This window comes from Alexandromys fortis, unplaced genomic scaffold (assembly GCF_014885135.2).
Source record: "Alexandromys fortis isolate MF-2015 unplaced genomic scaffold, M_Fortis_MF-2015_v1.1 scaffold_116, whole genome shotgun sequence".
Lineage (NCBI taxonomy): Eukaryota > Metazoa > Chordata > Mammalia > Rodentia > Cricetidae > Alexandromys > Alexandromys fortis.
In genome coordinates, this window is record NW_026067998.1 from 3,438,066 (window position 1) to 3,449,423 (window position 11,358).

General features: G+C 38.7%; 1 protein-coding gene across 3 annotated transcripts in view; it reads left to right on the forward strand.

Moving 5' to 3' along the window:
- Positions 1-11,358, forward strand: part of Slc4a7 (solute carrier family 4 member 7) — an 80,068-nt gene that overhangs the window by 14,338 nt on the left and 54,372 nt on the right. For all 3 annotated transcript variants that reach the window (XM_050160498.1, XM_050160496.1, XM_050160497.1), the window contains exons 2-3: positions 6,990-7,071; positions 10,638-10,784. In XM_050160498.1, coding sequence (XP_050016455.1) covers positions 6,990-7,071; positions 10,638-10,784 — 229 coding nt within the window. The remainder of the gene's footprint in view (positions 1-6,989; positions 7,072-10,637; positions 10,785-11,358) is intronic.

The following is an 11,358-nucleotide window of genomic DNA, read 5'->3' on the forward strand; positions in this document are numbered from 1 at the left end:
AGACGTGGGCCTTAAATTCCTTCTCTTCTTCCCTCCCAGGTGCAGGGATTGCAGAAACACCTGGCTTGAGTGTTTCTAAATGTGTCTGTTGCCGTCCAGATCTGGTTAGTGCCCTGACCCCTTTTCTGAGTTGTAGTTATCAGCTTGGAAGATTAGGCAACATAGAAGACAGTGATTGGCTGTGCCATAAAAGCAACTTAGAGGAGTTCATCTGTATAAAGCACAGTGACCTAAATCAGATGCGTCCTTGCTGTCCCTGGACTCTTGTAGGGATTTACTGCACTGTCATAAACAAGCTCTGTCCTGTCAGTATTACTATGGAAAGATTCCGGCTGGCAAGGAAGTTACATGTAGGTACCTATTAATTAGGATTTATGTTTTATTTACAGATAAACTGTAATTTTTTAAAGCTTAATAGTGTATCCTGGAGAAATGTGGGGCTCAGTCAACACTGGCTTAGAATGTTATCATCCCTTTGTCCTTGGCTGTGGAACTGAAGGGTAAAGCCCGGGTAGTGTTAGGGACATCTGCAGTGTCCACTCCCAAACTTCTTTTTAAGGAAGGGCAAATGGGAGGTTTAGAGGGAGGAAAGGGAAGGGATGATGTAATTACAATATAATCTCAAAAATAAAAGAAATAATTAAAAAGTTGTGTGGTGAGGATAGTTGGGAAGAAATCATCTCATGTTATGGATGCATGGAAGCTGAAATGTTTGATAGCTGTAATCACTCTACATGGTTAATAATCAGAATCCTTTGGGTTATAGCCATGTGTGATGATAGAAAAATAAATTTCTAATGGGGCTCTCTGATGTCTCTTTTAATACTGGATCTTGCAAGCTTTTGGTGTCAAAAGCTCTTATACTAGGCTTATGATACAGTCTAAGTAATTTTAGCATGTTATTCTTCATACTGTGCCTTCTAATATGTCTCATATTTTGATAATTTGACCAAGAAAAGTATATGTTGTAAATGTTCTCTTTTCGGCAAGGGAAATGACTAAGAGACTTCTGCACATCCCACTCTGGTTTTCTGTAGTAAAGAGGTAGTTATACAAGTTGTGTGTGTGTTTGATACAAGATCTTACTATGTATACCTGGTTGACTAGATCCAGCTGGCCTCAAATTTGTGATAGCCTTCTGACTGATGGAATTACAGGTGTGTAGTAATGTGTTTCTCTCTGTACCCTAGGCTGTCCTAGAATACACTGTATAGTCCAGGATGGAACTTGTGATGACTGTTGGTTTTGGCCTCTCATGCCAGAACTACAGACATGAGCCATTATGCTAGAGTAATATCAGTAATTTAAAAAAATGACTTAAAAATTTTATCTCTGTTAATTTGTACATATTTGTCTCCTAGTGCATTCTTGTTTGGCAAGTCTGTATTGGTTAAATCTTGGAGTGAGTATATCTGCCTCGTAAACAGAGTGAAATACCTAGAGTTTAAAATTTCACACCAAACCTCAGAGAGGTTTTTGAACTGGCTTGAGACAGTAGTCCTGTGTCACGTGCCTAAACTCTCATTGTTGCAGAGGACTTCTTCCAGGGTTTGTCTTGGGCTCTCTCCAGTTTCCCTGTTCTCAAACTTTCTGTTTCTTTACATTTCCTTTCTGTTGTTCCCCTTAGAGACTTTTTGTTCAAACTTGGATTGTCTTTAGGTAAATTTCAAACTCCGACATAATGTCATGGCACAAGAATCAAATATATAGATGAGTAAGTCAGGTGTTGGGGCTCACACCTGCTTCCCAGCATCCAGAAGGCTAAGACAGGAAGCTTTCCTGGGCTGCGTATGAATTCCAGTCCAGCCTGGGGTATAGATAGAGGTATTATCCCAAAACAGACAAGCAAAACATGGAGGAAGAAAAATGAACCCAAATTATATCAGTATTAAAGTTTGATTCCCCCAGTCCTGAAGATACTATGTTATTCCTCTGTTGTGTAACACACTTTATTGTGCCATTCCTTTACCAAGGAATCCTAAGTCGTTTCCAGCTTTTCCTATTACAAGCACTGTTGTAATAAATAATCTTGGACATCTGTTACTTCATGTATAGAATATTTAATCTCATTCTGGAATAAGATATATGTATGCCTTATGGATAATTAATATTATATTTTATGTTGTACTACAGTGGTACTTATGAATTTAAGAGAACTGGCACCAGAGCTGAATTAAGATTAGATTGAACATGACTTCCATAGATGTAATTTGGATGCTTTTTTAATTTTGTGTTTTTGGTTTTTCTTGTGACATGTCATTATTTATTTAGGTAGATGTTGCAAGTAATATTATACCAGTATTATTTTTAGCTATTGCTGGCTTTGTTTACTATTGTGCTCTTAGAGATAAAAATGTTGAAAGGGTCTTTTCTATGTGAAAATTAAAAAACAATTGACATTGAAATGTTATTATTTAAAAATGTCATTTAGGAGATGAAATGCTACTAGGATTGCTAGGTCCTGCTTGTTAGTGTGTCCCTAGTGAGCAGTTTCATGTCTCACATTATAAACATTTAATATGCACATGGATTGTCATGACAACTTTTACAAAAAACATATATTTTGCTTAGAGTAATAATTTTTCTGTGCATTAAAATGGTATAAAGCATTATTCCAAAACAATCCCATCTAAAATCCATGCATTTAGGAGAAGTTTTTACTCTCTTCAAATACCCAGTGCCTTTGTTCTGGGGGTTTCCGTCTGTGGCCAAATGTACCCTGTGTACTTTAGTTGTGTTTCTTCCCATACAGCCAGATGGCCAATTCACACAGCCTACACAATGCTGGCGGTTACAACAGATGCTGTCTTTACTACTCATGTTTCATAGTTGAAAAACTAGGAAAGAGAGAAATACATTTGTTTTCTGTCCTCCTTTGGTCAGTAAGTGCTGTAAGTTTTTGTTTTGTTTGTTTTTGTTTTGGGGTCCCATGTAGCCCAGACTGACCCTGAACTCCCTATACAGTCTTAGGTGACCCTTGAACTTTTGATTTTCCTGCCTCTACCTTCCAAGTTCTGGGATTGCACCTAGTGTGTACAGTCCTGGGCACTGAACCCAGCACTGTTCATGCTAGCTACACTACTGTGTAGCTGCATGCCGAGCCCTCTGTCTGTAATACTGAAAGATTTTAACTTTCAGCCAGTTTTGATGGCTCATACTTTTAATTCTAGCACGTAGGAGTTTGAGGATTGCCATTAGTTCAAAGCTAGTCTGGGTTGCGGAGTTAAGCACACACCTCCCCCAGCTTGGGATTAGAGATATAGCTAGCTTGGTGTCAGAGCATTTGCCTAACATGTGCACGGTACCAGAACTGTCAGAAACTTAATAACAAAATTTTATTTTGTTATGCTAGTTACATTTGAGAAATGTAGTAGCAACTAGATATTTGGAGTTAGTTTTTCTTCAGACATATTTTTCTGAGCAGTTGAAGTTTGGTGTAGATTCCATCAAGCCTTTTTCTTCGCTTATTACTAAGTAGAAATAAACACCCAGAAAACAAACATTTAGGAACAGAACAGGTTTAATTGATTTTAACATACATGTAATTTTATTTATAACTCTACAGATTGCTGTTTCACTAAATAATATGTCCTTGAGATCTTTCCTAATTATGTATTTAGATCTTTCAGGGTGTTTGTTTGTTTGTTTTTGTAGCCCAGGGTAGTCTTGAACTCGGTATCCTAAAGTCTTTCAAGAGTCTCCTGTTTCTGCCTCCCAAGTGTTGGTTGGTATTAGAGGTCTTTGCTACCCCAAAACCTACTTCTAGTTTTTAGATTTTTCTCCCCCCTATGCTCTGTTTCTGTCTGTCTGTCTCTCTGTGTGTGTATGTATTAAACCCACAGCTACATTCCCAGCCTATAGGTCTTTTCCCCCCAAAGTATTTGTTGTATTTCTTAGTTCAAGTAATACAAGTGACCTGTTTTTGTTTCTTTTCTTTTTTCTTTATAAGTAGAAATTCTAGGTCTGGTGTGGTGCAGGAGGTAGGGACAGGTAGGTCTCTGTGAAGTCAAGATCAGCTTAGTTCTACATTGAAACCTTGTCTAAGAAAAAAAACAAAGAACCTACTTCATTGAGAATGGAAGGAAATCTTAGGGTGTAGTCTCACAGGAATAGGCTTAGTAAATCAGTAAAGGGGGTATCACCTACATCCTCTGAGGAGTCTGTTGTTTTCTTATTGTTGTTGTTTTTTTTTTTTTTTGCACAGGTGAAAGTATTTTTCTCTGACAAATATTTAAAATGATAGAGTATGCATATTTTAACTCAATGTAATAGTAAAGTAAGTGTTTGCTAAATATAGAATAAATGGTAGGTAGTGGACATGTAGGGTATTTTTAGTGTAAGCTAATTGGCTTTGTTAATGCATCTGTACATGTCAGTAGAGCTGTGTTGTTGGTTTGAGGCCAAGAGTCAGTTGTAATATTTCTTATCCTGGCAGTTGAACAGGGTAAGGGAAAGCTTGGATGGGAGCAGTTAATCCCTTTAGTGTGGACAGTGTGTTGCCTCTTAGGACTCAACCTTGGCCTCGGGTTTAGGAGAGAACTTGTCAATTGCAGGATTGGTGTGTATATGAACTCACAAAGGCTGGCAACATGCACTGAGCCTTCATGGGTCTAAGACAAAAGAGGAGGTGACGCAAGCCCAATACCTAACCCAATATCTCTAATTGATAACATCTTACAAAGGAATAATTGTTTTCCCCAACGGAGCTTTACTGGGTATACAGACCCCTATTAAGGACAGAACCCATGCCAAGCAGTGGGTGACTAACACAAAACAAACTCAGTGGCATTTTTGAAAGATCTTTGTCTCATAATGCTCAATCCTGATGTGTTTAGAAGGCTTTGTTTCCTTGGTGTCCTCCATCCTTTCTGGCTCTTCTACAGTTTCTACCTCCTTTTCTGTAGTGTTCCCTGAACCCTGAGTGGGGGAGGGATTTGATGGAAACATCCCCTTTAGGACCGAGTGTTCTGAGGTCTCTTACTCTGCACATTGTCCAGTTGTGAGTATTTGTTCCCATGTGCTACAAGAACAATGATGGCTGAATAAGACATTAATCAAACTGCTGGTGGTGGCGCATGCCTTTAATCCCAGCACTTGGGGAGGCAGAGGCAGATGGATCTCTGTGAGTTTCGAGGACAGCCTGGTCTACAGGAGCTAGTTCCAGGACAGCTAGGACTGTTATACAGAGAAACCCTTTCTTGAAAAACCAAACCAAAAACAAACAAAAAGGTGCTGAACTATGAGTATAGCAGAATATCACTAGGAGTCATTTTGTTGGCTACATTCCTTTAGAAGAACAGTAGTAGTATTTGGATTTCTGTCCTCTCAGGTTCCTGGCTACCCAAGCAGTGTTGCATATGGATTCCATCACATGTACCAAGTCTTAAGTCCATCAGATAGTAGTTGATTACTCCTACAAGTTTTGTGCAGCGATTGCACCGGTGCATCTTCCAGGCAGTTCACCATTGTCAATGGAAGGGTTTGCAGCTGGCTTGGTGTTTCCCTTTCTCCTCAGGTAGCATGCAGAGAACCTTCCAGTGTCATGAGCCCTATTAGTAGGAATGAAGACTCTAGTTAGGCACCAGCTCAACTTCTTGGTGTACAATAAGGTGTGTAAGTGCTGTCTTCAGTAATGGAAGCAACTAAAAAAACCTTGGCAATAGGCTGGGTTGTGTGAGGTTGTCCTTGGGTCACCTTTGGCCAGAAACTCATTAGATTTACCAATTCCTGGAGCATGAAGTTTGGTTTAACGGTGAGATGTTCTGTTGGATTTTGTAGTTTCTCACTCTTGAGCTGTTTTATGTTTTAGGGCCTGGTTTTGTTTTTGACTTTGGCCCCATTTCTAAGGAAGTCTGGAGAACGTAGACTAACCAGACAAACTGGTGTCTTTTTCTCAGTTCCTGTTAAAGTGTAGAACCCTAGCGAGTCATCTAACTTCTTCGAATTAACTTGAACACTGTCCATACAGACATCTATTTGAGGTTTTCTTTGGGTGTCTAGCTTTAGAAAGTATGTCTGGATAGCTGGAAACCTGTATTTCCCTGGTTCTATGTCTGGTGCTAAATTTAATGGATTGGCTAGTAAGTTGGGCTAGTAAGAAATTTATTTGAAAAATTCAAGCAGACCAACTCTGGTCCTGAGTTTAGAAAGTGAGAATTTGGGGGCCAGTAACACAAAAGGTTGCGCAAACCTTTCCAGAGAGCCGCATGTGGTTCAACTCAAACCCAGAACCAGGATTTGAGAGATGAAGGGTGTTACCTGTTTGCATGTGTTGACAGTTGTACAAATACATTTATCCTTTGTAGATGACAGTGGTCACAATGCTCTGTTAAAGTTGTTAGGACTTGAGAAAGCTGATATAAATTACAAGCTTCTTTTTAAATGGTCCAAACTGTTTTGTAACACAAACATTAACAGGTTATATTTTTGTAGAGCTGGGGAGGGAGCAGTATGATTAAGATTGAGTTTTCATATCATAAGCCAGAATTTCCCTAGAAGTTACCACTTTGGTATTTCTTGTATCGGGAAATGAAGTGTTCTAACTTTTACTAGCTGTTTGTTAACGTACAAGTAAAAAATGGTACTATATATTGACCTGACCACTCATTTTTGAAAGTTTTGTGTTTATCTGTAATCTATGGCAATTGTTGTTTTTAGAGCAAATGTCAAAACAAACAAGCATTCCACCCTGATACTTACGACAGCATTCCTTTCACATAAAATTTGCTTTTCCCCCCTTTGGTCCTGTGTATACTTTACTGAGGATAAATTTAGTATTTCAAAAAATGGTTTACAGCCCTTTGCTGATTTTATTCTTATCATAAGAATATAACTGAATTTTAAAAGTTCCTGTAAACACTTTTTAAAAGATGCAGTTGCTCTCAGAACTTTATTTTGTGTGAAGGTACCTGCTTTTGGCTCTTTGAAATAATACAGATGAGGTTTTTGTGTGCATTGGTTTATAGTAAAGGAGAATGCCTTTCTTCTAGGGTCCTGATGAAGAAGCCATTGTAGATCTTGGCAAAACTAGCTCAACCGTGAACACCAAGTTTGAAAAAGAAGAACTAGAAAGTAAGTTCATTTAAAATATTTTTTTAAGCTTAGCAGGGAGATGACCAGCTGATGCCTGCCAGTGTTCTTAAGATACTTTTTTTTTTTAATATTTATTTATTTGTTATGTATACAATATTCTGTTTGTGTGTATGCCTGCAGGTCAGAAGAGGGCACCAGACCTCATTACAGATGGTTGTGAGCCACCATGTGGTTGCCAGGAATTGAACTCAGGACCTTTGGAAGAGCAGGCAATGCTCTTAACCACTGAGCCATCTCTCCAGCCCAAGATACACTTTTTTTAAGTTTTAAGTTTTTCCTGCTTCTGGAAACATTGTTGTAGTCAGTGTTTGTTTAGAAGACTACTGAATACTTCTGTGGTGTAGCACAATGAATAATATTGTAGAAGATATTCTTTTTTTAAAAAAAATATGGTCTTTTTTTAAAGATTTATGTATGTATGTATGTATGTATGTATGTATGTATGTATGTATGTATGTATACAGTGTTCTGTCTGTATGTATGCTTGCAGGCCAGAAGAGGGCACCAGATCTCAGTACAGATGGTTGTGAGCCACCATGTGGTTGCTGGGAATTGAACTCATGACCTCTAGAAGAGCAGTCAGTGCTCTTAACCTCTGAGCCATCTCTCCAGCCCCTGTAGAAGATATTCTTACCTATGGTCCTGAGTATTTATTTTTTGCTGAATTATTGGCATAGATAGATTTCATAAAGCCTTTCCCATCTCATTGATTACTTGCCATTACTTCGAAAAATGAAAGGTAATGATTACAAAATGCTCTTGTCCCTTCCCCACACTCTTGGTGGACTGGCTGGAGCACCAGATTTGAAGCTGCAGCATCCTTAGTTGTCATCAGTGCTCAGTGGTGCTGCAGTGACCAGCACTTAGAACTGTGCAGCAGACGAGCTCTTTGTCCTCCTGCATGGGAAGAGATCCTATTAAACAGTTTTTCTTCTTTGTTAGGTTTCAGAAATAGTTTTGGAGTTATAGAATGTCAGCATACACAGTACAGAACATTTCTGCGTGTACCTTATACAGGTTCATCTAATGTTAAGAATATTATTTGTGAAATTGTACCATTTGTGAAAATACAGAAGTTAGACTGAATAACTCGAAAAGGATTTGCTTACAGTTTCCTAAGCTGAAGCTTTTATTTGGAATTCATTGATTTTTCTATTAATGGCCTCTTCTGTTCTGAGGACCCAGTTATAATGTCTCCCTAGTCTCCTATAATGCATGTGGGTTTCTCATTCTGACCTAGTCTTCATGACAGTGACAGTGGAGGAGGAGTGAGTGGGTGTGTGCTTTGTGCAGGGTCCTCAGTTTGCAGTCCCCATCTCTGTGCAGCAAGTCTATGGATATGATATCACTTATTGGTGACTTAATGTGGAAATTTGACTAAACTGGTGTTTGTGGCAAAGCTTTCATTGACACTTTATTAAAATTTGCCACTCATTTATCAGACTTTCTTTTGGGTGGTGGGGTGGGGATGGGGTTTCAAGGCAGAGTTTCTCTATGTAGCTTTGGAGCCTGTGCTAGAACTCACTCTGTAGACGAGGCTGACCTTGAACTCACAGAGATCTGCCTGCCTCTGCCTCCCAAGTGTGGAATTAAAGGCATGTGCCATTACTGCCTGACCCTGTATCAGGTTCTTAATCTGTTGCTATTAAGAAAGAGATGGAGTCCTCTGCATTTTATCCTGAATTTTCTGCCTCTGCCCCCTGAGTGTTAGGCTTGTGTCTTTGTGAGCTAACATGCCTGGCTAAAAATGGCTTACAAGTTTAAGAATACTCCATGTATCAGAGGGTACAAAGAAATAGCAAGACTGTCTTTAAATCCTTGAGTTTTAGTATATTTTTTACTTTTCTTTTTGCTATGAACTCAATAGAATTTATTTGTATCTTGGTATATTGGGTTGGTGTGCCAAGTGCTAGTTGGACCTATGGGATTGTGATCTTAGCACACAGCAGTGGGAGTTGACACTTCAGGTACAGTTCCACTCAAATAAAACTGTCAAATCAGTGAGTTTACTTACAGTTTTTACTTTAGTGAGATATAATTCACATAAGTACAGTAAGCCATTTAAACGTATTAAGTTCAGTATTTACATGCTGTTGCTCTACAGCTGTCCAAGTTTTAGTTCCAAGATATACCTGTCATCACTGAAGAAACCTTGAATAATTATGTTTTAAATCTGTAATTTCTAGTATAGTTTTTCTAATGATCGAGTTTTGATTTCTATAGAGGTGGGTCAAGTTCTTATTATGCTAAGTAGAGTTTTTAGAGATATTTTAACTAGTAAGTTTTTTGTGTTTCTAGAAGTTTGGTTATTTTTACTCTAAAACTTGCTCATTTACTTAGTGTATTTGTTGTTGTTTGTTTTTTTTTTCTTTTTTCTTTTTTTTTTTTTTGAGACAAGGCCTTGCTGTGTAGCTCAGTCTGCTCAGGACCTCACTAAATAGCAGGTCTGATGGTTAGTCTTCACTGTCTACTTGACCAGCTTCAGAATCACACAGTATCCACACCTGAGGGCTTCTCTGTGAGGGTGTTTCTAGTGAACTTTAACTGAAGAGGGAAACCTGCCTTTAAGGTGAGTGATCCCATGGCTTGGGATCACAGACTGAAAGAAAGGGAAAACGAAGAAAGACAGGAGGGTGGCAAGGAAAAAGGAGAACGCTAGCAGAGGTTTTGAAATCCCAATTTTGCTTCCTGATGTGTCAAGATCTGAGCAAGAGCACGGTGTGTCTGCTGTCATGCCTTACTGAATTTGGTGTACTTCTATATCTCATCAAAATAAGCTGAAATAAATTCTCCTTTGTAAATGTTGCTGATCATGTATTTGATCTTAGCATCTAGAAAGGCAGCATGAGAAAAGTAGCTAATATATCAGTCTGGCCTTGAACTTACAGTCCAGCTTTAGTTTCCCAAGTGCTTGGACACATCGCAACAGTATTGGTTTGGAAAGTAAAACCAAATTTTACTGAGTCAGCAAATTTGCAAGAGGCCAGGCATGGTGGTGCATTCCTGTGATCCCCACATGCAGGCAGAGGCAGGAGGAGTTTGAGTTTCGTGCTAGTCTAGCAAGATCCTGTCTCAAACGCTAAAATGAGAACAGAAAATCTCATCTAAGGATAGAGTTTTTAAAGTATTAATTTACTGACCATCTTAGGATATTTTTTTATGAAAATAATATTGTTAGCCTAATATTTCAGCATATTATAAAGGCAAAAAGCAACTCTGTCATTTTTCCATAATTGCCTATTTTTTTTTTGAATTTGTAGTCACATCTCTTTGTATTCAGCACAACAATACAACTTCAGTAGTGAACTGTTGAAACATTTGAAGAAACCAGTTGTTGCTTTAGTAGTGGACACAGTGTGGTTAGCTCTGTGACTAGTTCATTTGATTTAGTGGACAAAATAGAGACTACCCTTTGTGCTTCTTGGTGTGATCAAGTACAAAGGATCATATTTTCCCCATGGTAGCTTTTCTTATTCTAAAAGTACACAGTAAGGTGTTATTAAGTCTTATCTGCTACTCTCTCTCTCTTTCAAAACTTTTACTAGGCCACCGAGCTGTATATGTTGGTGTTCATGTACCATTTAGTAAAGAGGGTCGTCGGCGTCACAAGCACCGAGGGCACAAACATCACCACAGGAGAAGAAAAGACAAAGACTCAGATAAAGAAGATGGACGGGAGTCTCCTTCTTATGGTAGGAAGAAGTTGCTCTTCACTAATGGCTTGAACTTTTTTTCTAAGAAGTTTCATGTTTCTCACTTCATTCCTATGAAATAATTTAGCACATTGGGAGGAGGCCAATTAAAGTGGGGCATTTTTGTTTTGTCTTTTGAGGTAAGGCTTCTATGAGCAGCCCAGGTGGCCTCAGGCTTATTAGGCTTCTAAATGCAGGCACCATAGGCATGGGCCACCAGGATTTTTTTTCTCATCTCTATTTATTCTCTTTTCTTCATCTCTCTTCCCTGTCCCTTCCCTTTTCCTTCCCTTCTGCTATTCCATCCCTTCTTTCTGTCTGCTGGGTCATTAGGTCCAGGGCCTTTGTGCATGCTGGGTAAGCATGCTGCCACTGAGCGATTTCTCATCCCATAGTAACTTAAGATTTCATTGATAGAAATGTGGTCATGGTGGTAGTGGGACCCTCGTTTTCTTTTATTTAAAACTTTGAATATAAAAACTTGGTTCTTGTCATTTAGCTTTTTTTTTTAAATATAATTTTTTATTGAAAAAAAAAATTTCCGCCTCCTCCCCGCCTCTCATTTCCCTCCCCG